Consider the following 25,942-nt stretch of genomic DNA (forward strand, 5'->3'; position numbering starts at 1 on the left):
TATAAAAATCAATGATAAACATGACCATAATAACATGTCCATCATAACATTTCCCACTTGCCTTTTAATGACATCACTAAGAGTGCGTGTGTGCGTGTGAGGTAGGCTACACCAAGAAGCTGCTCTCTGCAATTGAATGCAAGTGCAAATTATTTCTGCTAACTGAAGAGCTCACAACTATTTGGAATGTTTGCAGCTTAAAATAGGCCTAATGTATTTAAAAAACAAACAAACATCACTCTCAGTAATATCACTCAATGTTTAGTGGAAGATTGCTGCCATCTACTGGAAAAAAAAACACATTTAAAAGTAAAATAACATGAAATTTCAAGAACAGCCACTAAATGGCGGCAGAGCGTCACTCACTAGCTCATTCAATAGAGTCTGGCTGCAGACTTGTACTTGCACTCTCTAGCATTCTTAGGGTGCTTCTCATTTCTTATTTGTTCATCGCTGACGTAGGAGTGAAAAACGAGGAAGCATCATGAGGTTTTTTTTTTTTTTTGCAGGAAAACACAATTACAAAAAGGCAATAAAAAATCACCTAAAATTACTAAATAACAGAGCACAACTCTATAAAAAGAAAACAGAAAACAAATATACAGGGGCTGCGACAGAAATCGCATCCTCTCGAGTATTTTGAATATTTTGAACTCAAAAACAAAGGGGAGCTGAATCCAAATTCAGTGAGTTTTATTGATAAAAAAAACAAAAAAAAAAACACCAAACACAAAGAACAGAGAACCAGGTAAGTGCACCAAACAAAACATCCATGTAGGAAAAAGACTCGAACATCAGAAACACTGGGCTATAAATTCATAAAGGCTAACAGGCTAAAAAGGGGCTGATCAAAATGAGGGTAACTATGGAAATAAATAATGTAGACAATGCAACAAGGGAAAACAGGAATTAAGGGAATACAGGAATATTTTCAGGATTACAATGGTTTCACTTTAAATTTAGTATTTTGACACAATAACCCCGGATGAACGTATTTAAATTCTTGCTTGTGTTCAGGAAGTTGCAGTGACTGAAACAGTGTCAATTTATGTTTGAAAGGAGTAAAGCCTGTGTTCAGGCTATTAAGGAAATGCAATTTTGCCAAAGAAGAATGTTAACTTGAAATGGCTAATTGTTAACTTTAAATCAGCCTACTTTAGTGTAATATGTTACAATATTATTATGCTTAACGCTGAGAATTTGAATAATTGTAATTGTAATGTGATGATCGGGTGCGGATATCTAAATCAGAGAAAATCATGGATTCGAGTGGATCGCGATTGGATGATTTATATTAACAGCAAATCAGTTGACGTTAGAACAGTAAATATTGCTTTTACTTAACTTTATTTACATGTGTGACCTTGAAGGAATCCAAAAGTAATCAGATTACATTACTTTCATATTGTGGTGCTTGGATTACGTTACTGAATACCTTTTTCATGAAGTAATTTGTAACTGTAACAGAATACATTTTAAAAGTAACCCTTCCAACCCTATGTATGATTGTAATCCGGACGTACTACATCCGCCATTATCATATGATCTACCAGCGTCAGCTACCTTGCTTTCACTGGCATTCAAAATCCTCTAGTAAAGGATCTAGCATCCTCCATCATATGTACACTTCAGAATCTCGTCGGAAAAAGTAGGTCAACCGGGTACTTTTTGCCTACTCTTTTATGAGTACTGTAAATTCGGACAAACTTCTTTTGTCACATACTGTTTTTTGCCTACTTAAGTAGGGAAGTATTCAATTTCGGATGCTGCCATTGAAAAAAAAGAGGAAAAAATATATACATCCGGGTCTTCTAATAGTTTAAATTTCTTCAATAAACCAAGTATTCTTCTTCCACTTTTCAATTTTAACATTCTTAAAGATTTACAGTAAATCTAAAATTCTTAAACAGAAACAGAAAACAATGGGTTTGTTTTAAGGCCAGGAAAGCTACAAGGTTTTTAAAAAAGTGAAACATGCAAGAATGAATCGTTCACAATAAGATACATAATATGTATTTATAAAATAGAAATAGTGAATTTTCATTTCATGTCGACTTTAAACAGAAAAAAAAAAAGTATAGAATGTTTCTTAAATTCCGATTCCATGCTGACTCCTGAAATCTGCAATCCATAGATAATGTCTTTTTGTGCATGAGTTAACTCTAGGTTACCAATAGGACGCTGATTGAATTCCTCACAGGTGTTCTGGAACCGGCATTCCCCAAGAGTTCAGGGTTTATGTGACGTAAAGTTGATCCTGCTTTCTGGAAATACCCCCCAGGTAGATGGTAATAGATTGTATCGTTAGAATCTGATGTGGACAATTTGCCAGCATGCAGGCTTGGTAAGAGTTGCAGAGGTGCTCCATCAATCCTCTTCCACCATTTTAAGGAGCATGTCCACCAACACTTAAAAAAAGAGACCATAAATAACGCTTTCTTAAAATTCAGATTTCCCATTGTTACCATCAAAAATTATAATTTGTATGTTCTTTTTCACATATTCACATTATCTATTTAAATCATCTTGTTTATAATGAGGTAAGTTTTGTGCTTTTTGAGTAAGAGTAAAGATTAGCTGTAAGGTTATGCCTTTTTTGGCCCATTGTAGGCTGTTTGTCCTTTCTTGAAATATCTCACCAAAAGTTTGTGTAGGTGTAACAGATATGTTGACCTTTGGTTTGCTTTAATGAGTCATATTGTTCATGTATTTAATTTTGAATTGTCTCTCGTCATCATTTCCCCTTCTTGTTTTTTTATTTACTGGTTCATTGCTTATTAATTAGCATTTCTGTGTATACAGTATAATCATAAATATTTATAGCCATTATGTGTGCCCTGTCTTGAGTCAAACATTTAAATGTTCAACAGCTCACTGCCCTTTTTTGTATCAGCTGGTTCTGTAGTCAGACCAGATTTATTCTCCCTCTGCAACAAACACAATCATACTTACTTTCAATGGGCCAATTTTAATTGTATCTGGTAATTCAAACTAATTGCTAAACTAATGGCCCATATCACAGAGAAAGGGATATAACAATAGATTCTTTGTGTTAAGTTGCTTATAGAATGAGAAATATAGAAAAATCTCAATAAAGTAACAATATGCAGTTTTAAAGTTGTTTGCAGAAAAACACATCCTGAGCAACTCTGGCCCTCGAGATCCACTTTCCTGTTTAGTTTTATAACTGTGATCAGACTCATTTGCCTGTAGCTTTCTAGTAATCGTGACAATGTGTTTTTACATAAAGTGTGGTTCTACCATATGTACATTTATTATGTTTTCAACACATCGCTGTTTCTTCGACAGCACTAATATGTAGAACCCAATCGATTTATCGGTCTGCCGATTTAATCGGCCGATATGAGCCTGTTGCAGATATATCGGTATCGGTGTTGATGACGCAGATATGCCGCCGATAAGAATTTTTGTCCAGTTTGTCCAGCAGAGGGCGCTCCATTGTTTGCTAATGGCGACCCAGGTTACTGTAGTAACATCAGCCAACCCTTTCACTTCAGTAAAGAGGTCTCTTCAGACACGGTGTAAGATGCGCACACATTAGCTTCCACTCCCACTGACAGGTATGAAACATGGCTAGCTAGCTAATGTAGAAAACGTTGTGAGAGTAAAAGACGGGGACATTGTTTATTTACTCTATAGCATAGCGTCTCACCAACTAGGTGACAACGTAGCGTTAAATCACCATTCAACAGACTCAAGCCACCACCGCACTGGTAAAAAGCAACTTACTTACAAGACACCGCTCTTGCTGCTGCCTGAACAAGACACCGGACGTGAGCGGCGTGATGCGACAAAAGACAGTTGAATCCATTATAATCAGTGATGTTGTCAACACTGGATGCGGCACGACGCGAGCAACAAATCTCAGACAGTAAACTGATGCCTCATTCTGCTTTGTAAAGGACACTTTTTCACATCCAGGGTAAACACAGTGTGAGCCCATGCTGCATATAACATACAACACAAAGCAATATTCCAATAATTTATATAATTATAACACGAGCCATTTTGGATAATGAGTAGTTTCACGTTTAGTACATTTTGCTGACTACTTACTTAGGCCTATTTAAAATAGTATTTAAGTAAAAGTACTGTACATATATAATTAAATGATGATAAAATTAATGTTTTCATTATGGTATTATTACTTTTATTTTAGTAAAAAGATCTGAGTAGCCTACTTCCTCCACTGGTAGAGACCAGAGGAATTAAGACTAATAATAGAAGATAACAAGGTTTTGCCAGTGACACTTTTGATATATTTATTGATACAAGTTATTTTTATATAACGTGACTAAATAAAAAGACAAAGTCATTAGTGAAGATTATGCAACAGTATTTAATGCAAACTAGTCTGGTTATAGCTCAAATGTATAATTCTGGTTCTATCATTCACCCTGCCTCCATTATATATCTTTGTCACACAAGTGTTTGATCACCACATTTGAGTGATCATTGCAAAAAATGTGTTTATATATTTTATATTCTGTATCTATACTGTATTCTATATACAGTACCAGTCAAAAGTTTGTACACACGAATGGGAAAGTGTGTCCAAACTTTTGACTGGTACTGTACTATAATATGCACATAAATAATATTGCTACTGTATTATAATATACAAATAAATAATATCGGCCGATATCGATATCGGGCTTTTTTACTCCCTAATATCGGTATTGGCCTCAAAAAATCCATATCGGTCGGGCTCTACTAAAATGTAAATTATTTATGTATGAGCAACTTTTAGACAAAATTATGTATGAATCCTTATTTAATATCAATATTAAAATCGTAACAGTACTATTTTGATTCTATTGTATTGTTGTATATAAATTAAATTGTTTTCAATCACATTTATTAAATGCAGTTTAATTTTATAAAAATAACATTTCGCTCCGCTCTGTGACTTCTGCTGCAAACTCGTTTTGAAAGATTACATGTTAAAAAAGTCTACACTTTAAAACCTTAAAATGAATAGCATTTCTGTAATTGTGTAACCATTGTTTATCATGAATATATATATATATATATATATATATATATATATATATATATATATATATATATATATATATATATTTTTTTTTTTTTTTTTTGCTGTGGAACACAATAGGCGTTTTCTCAGTATAGTCCTATGCTGGGACTGACAATAGAATCATAAAATATGCCAAAAACATAAATTCACAAAAGTAATACATTTATATTCGTGCGCTGTAAACCACGTCTTCAGAATCCATAATTGTGAGGAATAGACCAAAATTTAATTCTTTATTCAGCAATCTTCATCTCCATTCTCAGTAAAAACCACAAACGTAAAATCCAGTTGATGGCAGTGATATAAAATGCTTACTGGCTCTCACCTGCATTTTAACAGATTGCGACGTCATGTTTTGAGTGATGTATGTTTAAAGGGGTCCAGAACTGAGAAATTAAAAAAACAGTCTTTGCATTGCCTTCCTTCTGATTCCAACATTAGGAAAGAGTGGATGAACTTTATTTTTAATGAAGTTCCAGACTGTGGATTCGTTTACAAACAAGGCACAATTCGACGCAGGATTTTCAGAAACATTGAAACTAAAAGACGATGCTGTGCCGACTATATTGGATCCGACAGTAATGTATGTGCACCACTAAGTATGAGAAACTGAGAAATACACATTGTGTGAATCAGCCTTATGGGCTTATTGGACCCCATGAACGGATGTAGGTGGGGCCTGGGAAAAGGGGAGTGGGGAGTTTTAGAAAAGGAAGTTCAAAGTGCACAAAAGGGTGTAGTTGATGCAGTCCGCTCAATAAAGACATAGTTGTTAAATAACATTGTGTGTCCTCTCATGACATGGTGTCAGAAGAGCAAGTTTCACCCACGAACAAGTTCGGCTCGTCTTGAGTGGTATAATGTCCAAGTTCAACGCACCTGAGGCTTTCAACTTCGCACAGCCTGCGACCTGGCCTGCGTGGATCCAGCAATTCTCCCGTTTTCGCATCGCAACGAAGCTGAACAAGGAAAACGGTGAAGTACAAGTCAATTCCCTGCTTTATGCAATGGGTAAAGATGCCGAAGCGATATTCGGATCATTCACATTTGCCGAAGCTTCGCATGCAAATAATTACGAGACTGTTGTTGGAAAATGTAATGTACATTTCGTTCCCCGGAGGAACGTCATACATGAGAGGGCCTGTTTTCACCAGCGTGCGCAGAGATTGGGAGAGACGGTTGAGGCTTTTGTGAGATGCCTCTATGAATTGGCTGAATACTGCGAGTTCGGTGCGAGCAAAGAGGAACAAATACGGGACAGAGTCGTCATTGGGATTGCAGATCGTGACGTTTCCCAAAGGTTACAAATGGAACCTGAATTGACTTTGGACAAAGCGGTCCAGATCGCGTGGCAGTCTGAGCTCATTAAGACCCAAAATGCGAGCGGGGGAACGGCTGCTGAAGTGAACGCAGTTCATGGACACCGGAAAGGCACGAGGCGCTTTACGGGACCACCAAATAAGGAAAGGGCTGGTGAGAGGAAACAAGCCATAGACTGCACACGCTGTAATCGCACACACACAGAGAATAATTGCCCCGCACGAAATAAGCGATGCAGGAGATGCAATAAACTGGGACATTTTGCCATTGCATGCAAAACTAAAAATGTCAAAGAACTGGTAGTGTGTGACACTGAGACTAGTGATGCATTTTTCCTTGGGTCTGTAATGAATGAGTCTGCTTCCGAGGACAGGTGGTGCATTACTCTCCCCATACAGGGCAGGTCAGTCAAGTTCAAAATTGATACAGGGGCTGACATCACCATCATGTCACGCTCTACATATGAGAGCTTACAAGGGCGCCCTCCACTGGTCAAAACCAGTATAAATGTGAAAAGTCCTGGGGGAAAAGTGAGCTGTATGGGAAAATTCCTAGCAAATACAGAAAGTAAAGGAAAATTTTTTGAATTGTGGGTCTTTGTTGTAGATGGGCCATTTGCTAACAATTTGCTCAGTCGAAGCACGGCTTGTAAGATGGGCCTAGTACAGAGAGTGGATGAAATCACAGACCACAATGATGTCTATGGAGACATTGGCTTGCTCAACTGTGAACCAGTGAAAATTGAACTTAAGTCAGATACCACTCCTTATAGTCTTGCCAGCCCTCGTAGGATTCCCTTTCCCCTGTTGCCTAAAGTCGAACAGGAGCTGAAGCGCATGCTGTCCTTAGGGATAATTTCTGAAGTCACCGAACCAACGGAATGGTGTGCCCCAATGGTTCCCGTTGTAAAAAAGAATGGTTCTGTCAGGATTTGCGTTGACCTCAAACGTTTGAATCAAGCTGTAAAACGTGAGCGCTTTATTCTCCCAACATTAGAGGATATTGCCCCCAAACTCTCAGGAGCCAGTGTATTTTCTACTTTGGACGCATCTTCAGGGTTTTGGCAAATCCCTTTGGATTCAAGCTGCGTGAAGCTGACCACATTCATAACTCCAGTAGGACGATTCTGTTTTAATAGACTACCGTTTGGGGTTACTTCGGCGCCCGAAATTTTCCAAAGAGAAATGAGCAAATTTCTAATTGGACACAAAGGCACTGCAGTTGTCATGGATGACATACTTGTTTATGGCAAGGACCAAAACGAGCATGATGCGAATCTTGAGGCTGTTTTGAGAACTATCAGAGAGTCAGGACTGAAACTGAACCGTGATAAATGTCACTTTAACAAATCTGAGCTGCAGTACTTTGGCCACACAATCGGCCATGAAGGCATCAAGCCTGATGCAACCAAAGTGAAAGCAATCACTGATATGCCTAGTCCCACTAATGTGACAGAGCTTAGGCAAATTCTGGGGATGATCAACTATTTAGGCAAATTTGTGCCAGATCTTTCCACAGAGCTTCAGCCAGTCACAGCTCTGCTGAAGAAGGAAGCTATCTGGTTTTGGACAGAAGTCCACGAGCAGGCTCTGGACAAAGTAAAGTGCAAGCTAGCCACAGCTCCTGCTCTCGCATATTACGATCCTGAGAAACCCACTATAGTTAGTGCAAATGCGAGTAGTTTCGGGTTAGGAGCTGCCTTGCTCCAAGTCCATGGTGATGCAGCACGTGCCGTCGCATTCTGTTCCAGAACTTTGACTGAAGTGGAGCGCAGATACTCCCAAATAGAAAAGGAGTGCTTGGCTGGTGTGTGGGCATGCGAGCGGTTTGTCCGCTACCTTCAAGGCTTGGATGAATTTTGCCTGCAAACAGACCACAAGCCTTTGGTCCCACTCATTAACTCCTATGATATTGATCGTGCCCCATTATGGTGTCAGCGGTTATTAATGCGCCTCATGCGCTTCAATGTGAAAGCAGTTCATGTCCCTGGTAAATGTTTAGTGGTGGCGGACACACTTTCTCGGAATCCTCTGAAAGGGCACTGCCACTCAGAGATGGAGGATGAGGTGAAAGCATATGTTGAAGCAGTCGTCACATCCAAAGAGGTCTCACATTCAAATCTAGATGCTATTAGAGAGGCCACAGAAGAAGATGAAGATCTCCAGGAAGTGATAAAATTTCTCAACAAGGGTTGGCCTAGCAAGATACCCTTCCGGCTGAGCGGCTATCATACCGCTAGGGCTTCCTTGGCAGTTGTCAATGGGCTGCTCCTGTATGAGGACAGAATTGTCATTCCTGAGTCGATGAGGGAGGAAGTGTTCAAATTCATGAAGGACATCAAGGTCTAACCAAGTGCCGTCAGAGGGCAAAGATGTCAGTTTGGTGGCCTGCAATAGGTAATGACATTAACATGAGGGTCTCAATGTGCACCTTTTGTCTGGCCCACAAACCCACACAAAGGAAAGAACCTTTAATCAATACCCCCTTGCCTGCTGGTCCCTGGTGCAAAATTGCAGCTGATTTATGCGAGTTGAATGGTAAAGCTTACTTGATAGTTGTAGACTATTACTCGCGTGACATCGAAATAGCCCACATTCAACCGCCAACCAGCTTCCAAGTTATCAGCAGACTGAAGAGCATGTTTGTAAGATGGGGAATTCCGAGAGAGCTTATATCTGACAACGGGACTCAGTTCACCTCGGCTGAATTTCAGCAGTTCAGTACAGACTACGATTTTCAACACACAACCTCAAGTCCTCATTTCCCCCAAGCCAATGGAGCTGCTGAAAAAGCAGTTCAAACTGCAAAACGGATTCTCAGCCAACCTGACCCTCATATGGCACTGATGTGCTACCGGGCGACACCCATTACAGCAACTGGTCTAAGCCCGGCCCAGATAATGACAGGTCGACAGATCAGAACCAACCTGCCAATGCTTGAGGAAAAACACCAGCCTCAACCCATTGATTATAAAGCCGTGGAGATGAAGGATCAAACTGCAAAGAAATCCTACAAGTTCTTCTATGATCGGAGACACTCAGCTCGTGTTTTTTCAGAACTTCAGCCTGGGGAGAAAGTTCTTTTTAAAATGGACAGTGAGAAAGGCTGGAAAACACCAGCTGTTGTGCTGAACAAAACATCTGAACCAAGATCTTACATGGTGCAAACACAGAATGGAGCTGTCCTACGCAGGAACCGTAAACATCTGCAAGCGATGCCATTGCAGCCAGATTCTATTGGGTGCAGTGAACCTCAAGGAGGGAGGAATTCAGGCCCTCCTGTTGCAGAGACTGTACATTTAAATAATCCTGCAGTTGCTCCCGCTGCACCTGAGAAGGCAACACCAGTTGTAACTTCCAGCAGAAGAGTTGTGAAAACACCAACACGATACTTAGACTAAAATCAGTTTACAAAGTCTGATAAGAATGTGGTTTTGTTCTATTGTTCTGGTTTCTAAAAACAAACAGGAAAGAAGATAGTTAATGTAGAAAACGAGACAATGAATGCTATATCACATATTGTTCTTTAATGTCTTCATTTAGTATAAGAAAAACAAACAACCATAATGAGGTAGTTTCATTGTGTTACATTTTATTTTGTTATGTGTTAATGAAAAGAGATAAGAAAATGTTCTTTTTCAAAAGGGGGGAGATGTGTGAATCAGCCTTATTGTGTATGGGCTTATTGGACCCCATGAACGGATGTAGGTGGGGCCTGGGAAAAGGGGAGTGGGGAGTTTTAGAAAAGGAAGTTCAAAGTGCACAAAAGGGTGTAGTTGATGCAGTCCGCTCAATAAAGACATAGTTGTTAAATAACATTGTGTGTCCTCTCATAACATACATATACACTGACGCTATCATTAACGAGAACTGACAAACACTAAGGGCCCTATTTCAACGATCTAAGCGCATGGTCAAAAGCGCATGTACTTCTCCAGAGAGGAAACGGATCTGCTTGTGCGCAAGGTTCAAGCGGCCCTGTGTGTGTAATAAGCAGAGTGTACGCATATTGTGCGCCCTTTAAATAACAAAAAAAATAATAATACTGCGCCAATTACTTTAGACCAGGTTTTTGTTGGCCAATGCCTCAGTCTATTTCAGTTGCCTCAAAATAGCAACGCGCCAACAATGAGCCTGAACACACCTTGTTTTCAGACCAGCACGCCCATGGGCGAACAGATGGGCGTGAATGCATTTGCTATTTAAACAACTGCGCCGGGCTGAAACTAGCAAAAAACATTTGCGTCGTGCCTCCAGGAAAGTGGATATCGAGTTGCCAGAGTTGCCCATTGCTGGTATAGGGAAAGTGATGCTGCTTTTTCACTACTTCCTAAAAGTCTGTTTATGTAAAGTTACATGTAACGTTACGCATCACTAATCACAGAATTAAAGGATGAGGTGATGGCCCACTTGTTTTATGTAACTTTATTTGTGTGATAGGGTCTTACCTCCTGCCGTTGGTCTTTGGAAGGGCTCAAATAAACGGCATGCATTGATGAGCTCTTCTAGCTGTTTGGGACAATCTGTAGGAAGTGGCTCCATGACCTTCTCTACACACACTTTTTGATAGATCTGACTGTGGGAAGAACAGTCTAAAAACACAGGCACAGAACATTTAAGTCATGTATAGGGAAACACAAATATGTAAAAGATAAACAGAAGAGTTTATTTATTTTTTTATCAAAATTGATTGTAGTAGTGATACACACCTTTAAAAGGAACTTCTCGTGTTGTAATTTCCCACAAGACGATGCCAAAACTAAAAAGAGCATGTACAGTAAGTAACAGTCATTCTTTATTTTAATAAGATACACATTTGATATTTGAGTTAGTGTGCCATACCTGTAGATCTCACATGCCTTGTCGTAAGGATGGTTGATATTCTGAAGCTGTTGTGGAGAGCTGTAATGGAAAGCACTGTTCTTTTTGGATTTATTCTTCTGAAGAGAAGTTTCTGTTCTTGTCAGCTCAAAACCTCCCAACTTTAGAAACATACAAATGAGCAAATACACATAACATAAAAATTAGGATGAAACCCCAACAAGTAATATTCCCTTTAGGTTTAGGTTAGGTTATGTTAAGTGTCCAGCACACTTAGAGTTTGATTGAATAAATATCTGTCAAAAAATAATGCTATGCTGACCTTTAGTTGGGACAATTCTTATGGGACAAACAACACCAAATAGGACAGACAGTTTGACACAGAGCACTTGCTGAAGAGCAAAAAGCTAACTCTGTTGTGTGTCGGCGTCCCTTTGTAGCTTCCGTGTATGCCGTTATATGTTACGTCATGACGCAGCACCAATCAGGATTGGATTAGTTTCATTCATACTTCAGATGCGTTACGCTAAGGGCGTTCCCCAAAGTGTCGTAGACGCAGCCAGTTTACCTAGCTATTGTGTACATCCAGCGGTTAAAGTTTCCCTGTTAAAACCCTTTCCAAAGAGCAGCCATTCCAAACGATACAAAGGACGTACAACGAGTTCACTCTGGCTATCAAGAGATACTCATGCCCACTGAGTACCAATCCCATTCCCAGTTAGATGGTAATGGCGGACTTGGGTTAAATCCAGGGTTAAAGTGGGATGTGAGTTATGTTTAACAAAAACATGTTGTGGTTATATTATGGCAACATTGTGAAAGAGAAAATAAATTACCTTCACTCTGTAGCCAGCTGCCACTAGAAAACTGCAGCTGCTGATGGAACCATGCACTTTAAACTTTTCTTCTGACTGATGCAATCTGTATTGTGCAAAGGATAACCACATAATGTGATTGAGTTCCTTCACTATAGTATTTAAGAACTTTGTTTTTAGTCAAGAGACATAAATGAGAATAAATTAACTAGATTTGTACCTGTAGAGCCCCTGTGCTGCATCCAGACACATTTGAGTCTTTCTATCCCAGGGCAGATTGCTATTACTGTCCAGGACTTGTCGAAGACTACCCTTCTCACAGTATTCCATGACTATCAAGTAACTTGGATTTGGTCCTGTAAGAAAACAATGACAATCAGATGTATTTAACTCAAAAGTTCGATCTTTGAAAATAGTTTTTAATTAGATTAGCATACCATTCTCATCCTGGACACAGATACCAAACATTCTTAAGATATTTGGTGACTCAAAGCGCTTCATGGTCTCCACCTCTTTGTTAAAGAGACTCCTCAAATCACTGGAGAGAATGAACAAATACAACAAATAAATTTTAGTTTTTTAATCAGTCAAGATGATGATTGCAACCATATAAGGGGCTTTCGCACCCGATAGTTCAAGGAACTTAGTTCTAGGAACTAACCACCCGGAGTGGTTTCCCGAGAAAGAACTAATGGTTCCCCCAGGAACGTTTTCTGGTTGCATTCTCACTGCCAGTAGGAACTCTGAAGTGACGTAAGCCGCGCTCGTTGTTGTGACTTTTATTTTGACGGCGCTGAGAATGACTGAGCCTGAGCAAACAAACAGTGCTCGCATTCTCCGTGTTCATTAGTTTACGATCTGTCTAACACGTTATTAGATAGAACTGTTATACATAGAAAGTAGATAGTAAATGAAAAGTTATTAGTGGATGCCATGTGGTTGATGTCTAGTGTTGCTAGTTGAGCAGAAATAAATTATCATGTTTAGCTTGGTCCCCTCAAAGTTGCGTTGAATTTTATCCTCAGCGTAAAGGTTAAGAGGCCCATCTATCACTGTTTTCCGTGTCCATAGAGTTAGTTTCCTCAAATGCGAATGCCCCTATAGACTGGTCTCACTCATAATAAAAATGTAATGACATGATAACATTTGACCACAAAATTTTATCGAGTCGAATTTTATTACTATTATGGAACAGTTTCCCATAACCAGAGTCTGCCATTACCATCTACCTGGGGCTGGGGTTGGTGTTCAGCGGGCATGAGTATCTTTTGATAGCCACAGTGAACTTGTTGTACATCCCTTTGTATAGTTCAGAATGGCTGCACTTCAGAAGTGGTTTAGCAGGGAAACTGTAGGTCAGCTCTTCTGGTTTAATCTCTCTAATGTCCTGCAGATGAAGGGAGGGTTTTTTAACTGCCAACAAATGACAAATAAAACTGTTCAGTTTAGCAACCATTCTAAATATTAATTCAACAATGCTAAACATTCCTGAAAGTTTCATAGACGCCTTGAAATTCTTAAAAAAACCTCCCAAATCAAAGTCAAGTGGTGCAACCAACATGCAAACAAAAGTAACAAAATATAAAATTATGTGTGTCTGGATCAGTAAGTTTGCTGAAACATATTTTATGACAATAAAATATAGTCCGACTCTTAATTGATATTTATGAATTAATAATTAATGATATACAGTGTATACATACATACATACATACATTTCTTTCTTTTTTGTGGACAGTTGTATTGACCAATTTGTTTGTACTTACATGACTCCAGGATGTCTTTAATGCCCTGAACATCTCTTTGCGTTTGGTCAACTGTCTTTTGCACAGCATCAACTGTTGTGTTCATTTTGTTGCTCTCCTGGACTAAAGACTGGAGCACTATTAGAAGGAAAATTTATACCATGTAATACGTAGTTGTATCCTACAAAGTAGCCATTTCAATCCAATTCAAATCCATACAACATCAACTTTAAGTAGCCTATAACTTACAATTCCGAAATTCCAGAGAATCACTCTGCCTGTCGTCTTCATCTTCCCGTCGCCTCGTTGCTTCTTGAAACACTTTCTCTATACTCCCTCTGTGCTCGACCTGAAGCGCTAGAGAAAGTAACTGAGCCGCATCGTTCAGCCTTTCATTTAGGCCGTTGAACTCCTCGCCGAGTTCATACGCTTTCGTGATACGTTTAATATAGCTGAAGGAAGTGTATTTCCTTACCACGCTCTCTGCTGACTCCAGAGTGAGTTTAAGTTGTTTAAGTCCATTTATAACGTGTTCAGGCTCAGTCCCAAAGCCATGAACCTTCACAGCTTCCACCAGCTTAGCCAGAGTGGACACGCGGTTGGCTAAACGCTTGCAGCGCTTCTTGTTGGCTTGGACCTCCCCACACAGGGCGTACAGTTTTTCTGCAATGGCCAGAATTGGTTCTATGATGTCCATCGTAGCTGGAAATAAAATAAATTTAAAAATAAATATTTCTAAGGTTAAGTGTCTTGGATGGCGGAAGCATGATGTCAAGTTTTCACAATGTAAATCTACTGTTTACTGACTGATTTGTGAAAGATGCTTTATTTTGAAATATAAAATAAGCTCTAAAGCAAACAAATCCAGTACAGATTATTTAACTGGTAAATTTGCAATAATGTCAACAGTAAAAATTAAACACAACCAATTTGTTAAACAAAAATGGAAGAGATAAAGAAAAAAACAAGTAATAAAAACTCAGTGAGTGTTTTAGCGCAATTTTCTCACCTCATGGGATCACAACACTAAGAGATAGTAAATCTTTTCCTGGATTTTTTTTGTGCGTTCCCGAGATTAGACCTTCCTTAACATAATGCCGAAAACCCGAAGTCTCTAGGTGGTCTGGTTGAGGAGTAGATAGAAGTGCAAGATTGATGCGCACAGACAGAACAGAAATCATGAGTTAACAATCGCAATTTTGTCCGGTGGAAAATTGCGCTAAAAACCTCTAACTGTAGAATCACAATGATGCTGTAATCAACAATATACATTTAAGCCTGAGATTAGATTCTAAATGAGTTCAGTGATTCAGGTTAAATTATGATTATGTCAAAACATAACCAACACCACCTGATCAACTTTTCTCTTTGTTCATCTGGCAGTTATAACTCAGATACAACAGCCAAACAAATTCTAAAGTTAATGATTTAAGGGTCAAGAGCCCAACTAAAGCAAACACTTATCTCCATAACGGTGTCTTAAAAAATTCAATTTTCTCCTTCCGTGATTCTGCTTGTTAACATCAGGTGTCTTCAATAATGGTCAATCATCACTCAATGAATCACTTAATTAGATCATTAACTTTAACACTCTTGAGTCTGGAGTCATATAAACTCCCAGGAGAGTTCAATTAACACTGGAGTTTTTGCTGTTGGACCTCAAGGTACATATATGTAACTTTTTGAGGATCAAAAAGCATTAAAAGTTACATATGTACCGTTTCTTTTAAAGGTTTAGGTACAATATTGTACCCTTGAGGGTACAGCCCCAGTGACAAGCCATTGTACCCCTAAAGGTACAATTATGTACTTTATTTTCTGAGAGTGTATGTAGAGCCAGCCCTGATTGGCTGCTTGAATCTCAATTTAAAAGAATGTCCAGTTCCGGGTCTTTCTTTCTTTGGCCATCGGTGGAGAAGAAGTCATAGCACGGTTATTCATGGTTCTTACAGGACTTTCAACCGAGGAGGTCCTTCAGAAAATACCAGAAGCAGGCATAGAAGTAACCGACGTAGAGATGAAAGGACATGAAATGGACTTTCAGGCAAATGACATTTACTCGGATGATAATAATTTATATGTCACAGTTAGACATTGAGTTTAAAATGAAATGTTGGAAAATGTGAAAATGAAAAGGGTTTAATAAATTCTGATTTTAATTCAGTGTGTGTGTAATATAAATATAAATATATATAAATATAAATATATATATATATATATATATATATATATATATATATATATATATATATATATATATATATATATATATATATATATATATATATCATTGTTGTCAACGATTGTACCCTGTCAAAGCCAATTTTGTACCATTTTTGAAGGGTCCATTTTTGTATTGTTAAATAAAGGTACAAAATTGTCACCACAGGTACAAGATTGGTCTCTTAAGGTACAAATCACAAGGGTACAAATATGTATCCTATGCCAAGGGTACAATATTGTACCCTTGAGGGTACAGCCCCAGTGACAAGCCATTGTACCCCTAAAGGTACAATTATGTACTTTATTTTCTGAGAGTGTAGATACTCAACATATGGAGTGCTACATATGAAGGTCTCTGTGGTAGATTCAGCCTAGCTAGGGTGAAGTCAATACCAAGCAGAGACAGAAGAGTGTGCTCTGCCAAGGGAAAGACACAGAATTGCTGATTGGGAAGCCGTTCCTTGGAAGAATACATATGTGGGATCGCCTGTAGGGGAATCACAACACATGGGCACCTAGTCTAGCACAGGGGCTGACTTTCTGGGCATACACATGAGTGTTAGAACTAGCATCGGATGCCTCCGCCATGTCTGACCGCTGAGGGTGCTGGAGGAACTCCATGCTGGGTTCGCCAGGGAACTCACCTGTAGAGCAAATAAGTGCACGTATCCGGTCCTAAGAGGGGAATGGCGCTGCAAGCGAGACACCGAGCGGGTCCAAAGCGTTACTGGCTACTTGTGGCAAGTACACCGGAGGACACAGGCTCTACACGGAGGGTGTAAAACCTCGCAAATGTGTTGTGTGTCGCCCACAGCTCCACAAATGTCTACTAGCGAGGCGCCATGCAGACTCCAACATTCTGGGTCGAATGAGCTCTCACCCCCAAGGGGTATAGCTGATCTTGGGCTTGGTAGCCTGGAGCCTTTCCCTTCCACTGTACTCCATAACAGACAATGAGCTGTTCTGAGGTCCTGAAGGTCTGTGTTCGGTCCACATACAGACACAGCAAGGGCTGGGCACTTGGGCACTTGGGCACAAAAAACTTGGGCACTTATCTGGGCCAGGGTCTCAAGATGAGTGAGTTGGCTGGTCCAAATTTCAGGCACGATTCGTTGACCGAAAATGCTTGCAGGTCCCCTACCCTCTTAAAAGAAGCCAATGCAGTCACTAGTACTGTCTTAAAGGACAGGCTTTTAAGCTCTACTGACTGCAGTGGTTTGAAGGGTGCTCCCTGCATGGCTGCTAAGAACAAGGAGAGGTCCCAAGAAGGGTACAAGGTGAGGGTGGGTAGGATTCAACCTTCTCGGGCCCCTCAGGAACCTGATGATCAGGTCAGGTTTTCCCATAGACTGACCATCTACTGCATCATGATGTTCGGCGATTGCGGACAACATACACTTTCAGGGTTGAGGGAGAAAGCCTTCGCTCCAGCCCTTCTTGCAGTAAGGAAAGCACAGCTCTGTCACAAGGATCATTGGTAAAAAGTCAAGTCAAGTCACCTTCATTTATATAGCGCTTTTATCAATATAGATTGTTTCAAAGCAGCTTTACAGTGATAATAGGAAATTAAAGTAAAAGAGATTGTTTTGGCTTTACAGCAGCTCTAGAATAAAGTTATTATTCAGCTAAAGTTAGTTTTTGATTGATTCACTTCTGTTGCAAAGATCATTAGTTATTAAATTAGGGGCCGCTTACACAACATAGTTTTAACTGAAAACAGAAAACAGTGTTTGGTGGCTCGTTCCAAGGTGTACGCTTTGAAAAATGCTGAAAACTTTTATCATCTCAGTGTAAACTTCAAAAATGTGAATCTGTGAAAATGGTGACGGCGTAGACATGCATATTTTCTTGCGCATTCATGCGCAGGCACATAGTCTTTTCTTTAAAAATTGGAATCATTCATCAGATCTGGATACGGCCTGGATCTGGAAGACTATGCTAAACCTCGGGATAAACAGAGAGACTAATATGAGCATAGACACCATTCTTCTTATGATGTAACAAGTACATCAGGTGTTATGGGAAGTGTAATGGCCAATACATTTGTGACAGTATTTATCAATCTTTGTTAATATTAGTTAAAAATACAGCCGCTCATTATTTGTTCATGTTAGTTCACAGTGCATTAACTAATGTTAACAAATACAACGTTTGATTTTAATAATGTATTAGTAAATGTTATAATTAATATTAACTAAGACTAATACATGCTGAAGACGTATTGTTCCTTCTTAGTTCATGTTGTTGTTAACTAATGAACCATATTGCAAAGTGTTACTGGATCATTAGTTCTGGGAACCAGGTCCGGTTGCAAGACCTGCTCCTCGTCCTCCCTGAACGTGCACAGTGTCTGTGCGAGAAGGCTCACTGGGGGAAAACATACTTGCGTAGGCCCCTAGGCCAGCTGTGTGCCAGCGCATCCGTGCCGAGGGTTCCCCCAGACAGGGAGTAAAACAACTAGCAATGGGATGTGTCCAGAGCGGCAAACAGGTCTACCTTTGCAGCCCCGAAGTGTCTCCAAATCAGCTGGACTGTCTGTGGGTCGCCATTCTCCCGGGATCTTGGCCTGTTGTGAGAGCTCGTCGGCTGCACGATTGAGCTCGCCCGGGATGTGAATGTCGCAAAGCGACCTCAGATGCTTCTGACTCCAAAGGAGGAGATGGTAGGCAAGTTGCGACATGCGACGCGAGCATAGACCACCCTGATAATTGATGTACGCAACGGCCGCAGTGTTTTCCGATCTGAGCGTGCTTGCCTTGTAACAGCGATTTGAAGTGGCGCAGAGCAAGCCATACTGCTAGCAAATCGAGGCAGTTGATGTGCCAGTACGTGTCACGTTGCCATGCCCATTTCGGGGCTCAGCCATGAAGCCAGTGCTGAAGCAATCTCATATGAAGCAATGTGAGAGGTTGATTGTGGATGCTATATGCCCCAGGAGCTTCTGAAAACATTTAAGTGGAACAGCTCTCCTGACCTTGAACGAATTCAGGCAGTTCAGTATGTTCGTGAGATGTGCTGTCAGGTTGACCGAGTCCAACTCCATACCGAGAAAAGAGATCCTCTGCACGGGTGAGAGTTTGTTCTTTTCCTAGATGGCTGAGATGCTGGAGCATCAGGTCCCTGTGTTTGCACAACTGCTCTCGCGAGTGGACCAGTATGAGCCAGTCGTCAAAATAGTTGAGAATGCGAATGTCATGTTCCCTCATCGGAACAAGGGCATTGAACAATGTTTAGTCCAATGCCGTGGTACAACGAGCACACTCGGGCCCTTAAGAGAGCAGCCAGAAAAATGGAGCGCAACTGGAAGAAAACAAAACTAGAGGTATTTCGCATTTCATGGAAAGAGATCTCGGTTGCATACAGAGAGGCCTTAAAAGCTGCTAGATCTGCTTATTTTTCAACCCTATTAGAGGAAAATACACAAAACCCTAGGTATTTATTTGAAACAGTGGCTAAACTAACGAAAAATAAAGCTTCAAGCCCATAAGTTTCCAAGCAGCACAGCAGTAATGACTTTATGAACTTCTTCACTTATAAGATTGATAACATCAGGGAGAAAATTATTACTATGCAACCGTCTACTACAGTATCGCATCAGGCAGTGCATTGTAGTCTCCCTAAGGAAAAATTTGATTCATTTATTGCTATAGAAGAGGAAGAATTCGTTAAACTCGTTCAATCATCTAAATCGACAACAATCGTATGTTAGACCCTATACTGACTAAGCTACTGAAAGAGATGCTTCCAGAGGTCATAGATCCTCTTCTTAATATCAGTAATTTATCTTTGTCATTAGGATACCAACATTTTTTAAGCTGGTTATGATTAAACCGCTTGTTAAAAAAACGCAACTTGATCATACAGAATTAGTCAATTACAGGCCGATCTCAAATCTACCTTTTCTGTCAAAGATACTAGAAAAGGCGGTATCCTCACAACTATGTTCCTTTTTAGAAAGAAATGATATCTGCGAGGATTTTCAGTCAGCATTTAGACCATACCATAGTACTGAGACTGCTCTCATTAGAGTCACAAATGATTTGCTTCTATCATCCGATCGTTGTTGTATCTCGCTATTAGTGTTACTCAAACTTAGTGCTGCATTTGATACTATTGACCACAACATTCTTTTAAATAGACTCGAAAATTATGTTGGCATTAGTGGAATTGCATTAGCATGGTTTAAATCATACTTATCTGACCGTTATCAGTTTGTAGAAGTAAATGAAGATATGTCTCATCGATCACAAGTTCAGTATGGCGTACCACAAGGCTCAGTACTAGGACCGTTGCTTTTCACTCTGTACATGCTACCCTTGGGAGAAATCATTAGGAAGCATGGAATTAGTTTTCACTGTTATGCTGATAATAGCTCTATATTTCTTCACGCCCTGACGAAACTTACCAATTCACAAAATTAATGGAATGCATAGGTGATATAAAATATTGGATGACTAGTAATTTCCTACAACTTAATTTAGAAAAAACAGAGATTCTAATTATTGGACAAAAAACATCCTCACGTAATAATCTAGAATACTGTCTAACACTTGATGGCTGCTTTGTCAAGTCTTCGTCTTCGGTTAGGAACCTGGGTGTGCTCTCTGATACCAATTTTTCATTTGAAAGTCACGTGTCTAGTATCTGTAAATGAGATGCTCTCATTGACAAATGCGGAACCATTAGTCCATGCGTTCATGACATCAAGACTAGATTATTGTAATGCTATTATGGCTACATATTACAACTGGTCCAAAACGCAGCAGCTCGAGTTCTTACTAGAACCAGGAAGTATGACCATATTAACCCAGTTCTGTCAACACTGCATTGGCTCCCGATTAAACATCGTATACATTTTTAAATATTGCTGATTACTTACGAAGTCCTAAATGGTTTAGCTCCGCAGTACTTGAGCAAGCTCTTAACGCATTATAGTCCTTCTCGTCTATTGCGATCTCAAAATTCCGGCCAGTTGATAATACCTAGAATATCAAAATCGACTGCTGGCTGTAGATCCTTTTACTATTTAGCACCAAAACTTTGGAACAGTATTCCTAACATTGTCCGGGAAGCAGACACACTCTGTCAGTTCAAAGCTAGACTAGTAAAAACACATCTCTTTGACCTAGCATACACATAACACATTATAGACTTGTATAATTCAATGTTAGGCTGCATAGATTAGGTTAGCCGGAACCGGGAACACTTCCCATAAATCCTGATGTACTCGTTACATCAAAAGAAGAATGGCGTCTACGCTAATATTAGTCTCTCTGTTTATCCCGAGGTTTACTGCAGTCCAACGGATCCAGGCTGTATCCAGATCTGATGAAGGACCTGCGCCTGGACGCGACGACAGCGCAGGCCTGAAATGTCAACTAGTATCTCCCCTGTGAAGGCCTCCCTCCCCTCCCTTTACCTCTCTACAGATAAAACGTTGTCGGGATAATTCCGGTTCGCGTGGCTACACGGAACCGATAAAAATTCTGTATTATAAATTTTAAGGCCAGACAAGTAGTTTGTTGAGGGTTGGTTTGTAGGGAAGGACTACACGTCTGCGAACATATATTCAAACTCGCATACCTATAGACTGAACTCATAATATGCATGTGCACGCCATCCGCATTCTCACTGGTTCGCGTTTTTGAAGTTTGCGCAGAAAGAACTTAAAGTGTTTTCTGTTACAACGGTGTCGTGTTAGCGGCCCCTAAGTTAATAACTAATGAACGTTGCGACGGAAGTGAATCAATCAAACTAACTTTAGCTGGACAATAACTTTATTCTAGAGCTGCTATAAAGCCAAAACAATCTCTGTTACTTTAATTTCCTATTATCAATGTAAAGCCGCTTTGGAACAATCTACATTGTTAAAAGTGCTATATAAATGAAGATGACTTGACTTGACTGAAACAACAATAAGGCCTTTACTTCAGTGAGGATTTCAGTTAATTTGTTTGGGTCAGAGACATAGGTGGTGATCCCGTGGGTTCTCGGGGACTTGAGCACCCATGGAAATGGTCGAGCACCAACGGAAAAACACAAGATATTCTCCATTCATTTTCAGACCATTTACAGGAAGTTCCGGTGGTTCTCGCAGGATTGCTTGCAGTCTTCTCCTCCTTTCCTGCCGGCGACGATAAAATGTTTGTACAACGAGGACGTTCATTTGGAGAATTTGAAGTAGCCTCGAGTATAGTTGGTGCTTCAGGGAGTAATGCCGTAATAATAACAGTATAGTGGCAACGATATGCGTCTGTTCATTCATTCTTGTCAAAGTTACCCGCCGAATTGACAATACGCTGACGTCAGACGCACGTCCGTTTACAAATCAATGTCAAGAAGCAGCCCACATAGATGATGATGACATTACGCAAGTATGTCATGTAAAGTTCTTTAGTGCGCTCACATAACTGCAATGTGAAACCAAACCAAAACTTACCGAATGTATAAAATGTATCAAAACATGAACTTTGGTTCGGACCTTGGTGCGGACTTTCAGGTGTGAAAACACCCTTAGACACGACTTTCTTCTTGTTTTTTATAGTTAATTTGAAGCTGTTTCTATGGCATTATTTTAATGACAAAAGTCAAGAGCGCATTAATGTAACGCGAGAGAGCACCCATGTAACAAATCTCTCCACTCGCAGGCGGATTTCTTTCACTCGTGCACTCGCAAATATGCAGTGGTCTCATGGCTCTCACTCAGATATTATGTGTGCGCACTCGAACGTTGTCCTGTGCACTCTTGAATCTCTAGTTCTTTCTCTAAAATTGTCTTCTCTCATCTATCTATCTATCTATCTATCTATCTATCTATCTATCTATCTATCTATCTATCTATCTATCTATCTATCTATCTATCCATCTATCTATCTATCATTAAAAACAGATTATAGACTAGGTTATATATAGATAGATTTTATATAGAATAGATAATTATTGAAGGGGGAGGGGGCTAGAGGAGTGGGGGGCCCACAGAGATTGGCTCGGCGGGAGAGCCCCCACTGTAATCCTCAGGTCACCCTGTGTATTCTTTGAAGTAGCCCCTTTGTTGGCCAGCAGAGGAACTAGATCGGGGCATATCAGAGGGGACTCCACCTCGTCTGAGGTAATCGAGTCTCGACCGCAACATTGTGATGGTCATCTTCCCGCAGTACATGACTCATCCACAAAATCCACCTCAGTGTGCTTTAAGCCCAGACACATTAGGCAGCGATCGTGACTGTCAGTGCTTCGTTACATACCCGCTTCACATGGTGCGTAATGCAAATCTCGCACGCCAATATGATGGCTCATTAGTTTACACTCGAAGGTAATTGGGCTCTCAGGCGAGTTCTCAATTCTTCAGTTCAGTTCTGACATAACGTCGAACGTGACTGACTGATAGGGAACTGAATATACGGAAATATATCCATCATGATAATCTCCCCATGACAACTAGACCTGGTCTCCTCCAAGTGAAAATAACTAGAGATTTTTTTTTTCCAGATATCAAATGTTTCTCAGATTACCTTTAAACCTACTTCTCCTTTGCTTTTCTACAGCTATATTTTCACATGACAGCTTCAGTCTATATAGCTAACAGAGGTTCATAGGGTGTAAAGGTTTTACAGTTTTATTATACAGGAGGCATCAAAGCAGGTTAAATTTTAAATACCTGTTTAATGGCTTTCATTGTTGCTTCTGAATGAAGAAATTAAACAAATGCAATCATGGAAAAACAAACTTCAGAGGAAAGTGAAGGCAATACATGTCAAAAACGTAGAACGTTTATGGCATCTATTCCTCATATGCATTATAATGAAAGGAGAAGTGAAACTTAAAAAATCAAATCAATGTGCACCATTTTCTCGTTCCTGTTAGAAGCACTATTCTTGTCATAATAAATGTTTCGGGAGAGCGGGGCACAAAGTAACGCTTTTTGACTTTCTCAGTTTGTGTAAATCTACTTATGGTTCAGAGTATTTATTTTTTCCCACATTAATTTCCCACATGTCTAGTACAATTATGTGTTTTTGTTTTATTAATACAGTATATACTTTTTTCTTGATATACCCTGAAAGAATGGAAGTGAAATGTGACAACATGCCCCATAGGTGGGATACATTGTAACATGTGAGGGGCACATTGTAACATAACATATGACAGCTTAAAATGTTATCTGATCTAATAAAAAAATATACAAAACAAACTAAAATATTTTCTAAATAAAATACAATTAAAAAACTTTTTCATATAAAATAATGGCAATTTTTTATAATTAAATATAAACTCATTTTTGAGTTTTGACTACGAACACATGAAAACACAGCTATACAACATAGTTCAAAACAAATAAATAATTAGTAATTTCTGAACATTGATTCTCAGTCTTTTTTCACCTTTTTCTCACGTTTTCTCAATAAAATTAATAAAAGTATAGAATATAATAGCATATTTCTAATAGGGGCACATTGTAACGCAGTGTTACAACATGCCCCGCCTGCACAAATGGGATTTAAACCCTGCGAGTGTCTTCTGCTAGTTAGCGAAGCATTAAATAACTATCTCAACTGTTAAATGACATCTTGGAGATTAAAATAATATCAGATTTGTCTTATTTTAAATAAACACAAAAAATAGAGATGAAAAATTAACTTAAGTAAGAAATTTACTTTTGCTATGGTTTAATAAATGTCTATGGATATCTTCCAAATTTTTTTTTTTTTTTTCTATATAGTGTTGATATGGCAACTAGTAAATACACAAAGTTTCGTCATCCTAGCATGTGCGGAAGTATTTAAAACAAGCGTGTTACAACTAGCCCCGTGTTACGTTGTGCCCCGCGCTCCCCTAGTTTCCAATGAAAGGTATACTACCAAAAAATAATTGAAGAAAGTTAACTATCATTGAAAACTACTTCATTACTGCATGTTAAAATGAGAAAAGAAACCCAGTAAACCAAAGTTACTTTCACAATCGCATGAAGCAGAAACCACAAACAGGAAGTTCGTTGAGAAATCTCCTTTCATTTTGAGCTTGCCACTGCATTTGCAGCACATCATCAGCTAAAAATCATGTTTCCCTTCATGCCTAAACATTTTATAAGGAGTAATCTAGACTTCTTTGTTGACTTTGTCCTGGTAATCCTTTCCAGCCTTTGTACACTTGTGTCTTTGTATTTAAAAGCTTATATAACAGGTACTTCTAAAGCAGAGCCCAACTTTTCTTACAAACCCTCCAAAATACTTTTAGATTGAATCAAAACAGATACCTCAGATACTTCAAAGTTATTGACATAATACACAAAGACATAATAATCATAATTTTTAAAGAAAAACAGAAGTAAACATATTATGATTATGGCACAATGACTGTAAAATAAAAATAAAACAATTACAAAATACATTATAAATGTAAATACATAACTTATACTTACTTTTAAGTTACTTTATCTTGTCAAAACTGGCAAAAACCCTATTCAGTCTGACACAGGAATGTGAAAACAGCTAGTCTCAGTCAGGGGCGAGGCCAGACATGTTCAAGGGGCTGGGCCTTCATAAAACAGGAAGGGCAAAGTGTAGAGTATGAAAACTGCACGGCAAATTACCAGGAAAACATATAACAGCACTGTTTAAAGGTCAAAGTTTCAAAACAGGAAACAACAACAAACGACCTATAAAAACTATACTGTAAAAAAATGTCCACTTATTTCAACTTAACTTAAGTTCTGTTGCTTTTTTAAATTGAGTATAATTGATTGGCTGTTCAAGTCATTTCAACTTAAATTAAAACTAACTTTAAAAGAAAGTGGAAATTGCTTAAATTATTTGTGAAATTAAAGTAATGTAAAAACATATGTTGTCATGACCAGTGTTGGGTAAGTAATTAGTTATAGTTACTAGTTACTTCTCACAAAAAGTAACTGAGTTAGTAACTGAGTAACATCATTACAAAAGTAAACTAATTAAAACTTTGCAG

At 39.1% G+C, this 25,942-nt stretch overlaps 1 protein-coding gene across 3 annotated transcripts; it reads right to left on the bottom strand.

Moving 5' to 3' along the window:
- Positions 1 to 1,362: 1,362 nt before the first annotated feature.
- On the bottom strand, positions 1,363 to 25,482 carry LOC307151316 (mixed lineage kinase domain-like protein). Of its 3 annotated transcripts, XM_079859265.1 has the most exons (12): positions 25,401 to 25,478; positions 14,769 to 14,882; positions 14,009 to 14,461; positions 13,781 to 13,897; positions 13,244 to 13,427; positions 12,452 to 12,552; positions 12,235 to 12,370; positions 12,036 to 12,120; positions 11,221 to 11,360; positions 11,088 to 11,137; positions 10,827 to 10,970; positions 1,363 to 2,408 (listed from the first exon to the last, which is right to left on the bottom strand). In XM_079859265.1, the coding sequence occupies exons 3-12, from the start codon at positions 14,454 to 14,456 to the stop codon at positions 2,368 to 2,370; spliced, it is 1,446 nt and encodes a 481-aa protein (XP_079715391.1). In that variant the 5' UTR covers positions 14,457 to 14,461; positions 14,769 to 14,882; positions 25,401 to 25,478; the 3' UTR covers positions 1,363 to 2,367. The 3 variants fall into 3 exon arrangements, with proteins under 3 accessions (XP_079715391.1, XP_079715390.1, XP_079715392.1); XM_079859264.1 differs by lacking the exon at positions 14,769 to 14,882 and having other exon boundaries at positions 25,401 to 25,482; XM_079859266.1 differs by lacking the exons at positions 14,769 to 14,882; positions 25,401 to 25,478 and adding an exon at positions 20,185 to 20,370.
- Between the last annotated feature and the right edge of the window lie 460 nt (positions 25,483 to 25,942).

Source organism: Squalius cephalus (genome assembly GCF_949319135.1).
Source record: "Squalius cephalus genome assembly, chromosome: 23".
In the NCBI taxonomy this organism is placed as follows: Eukaryota; Metazoa; Chordata; class Actinopteri; order Cypriniformes; family Leuciscidae; genus Squalius; species Squalius cephalus.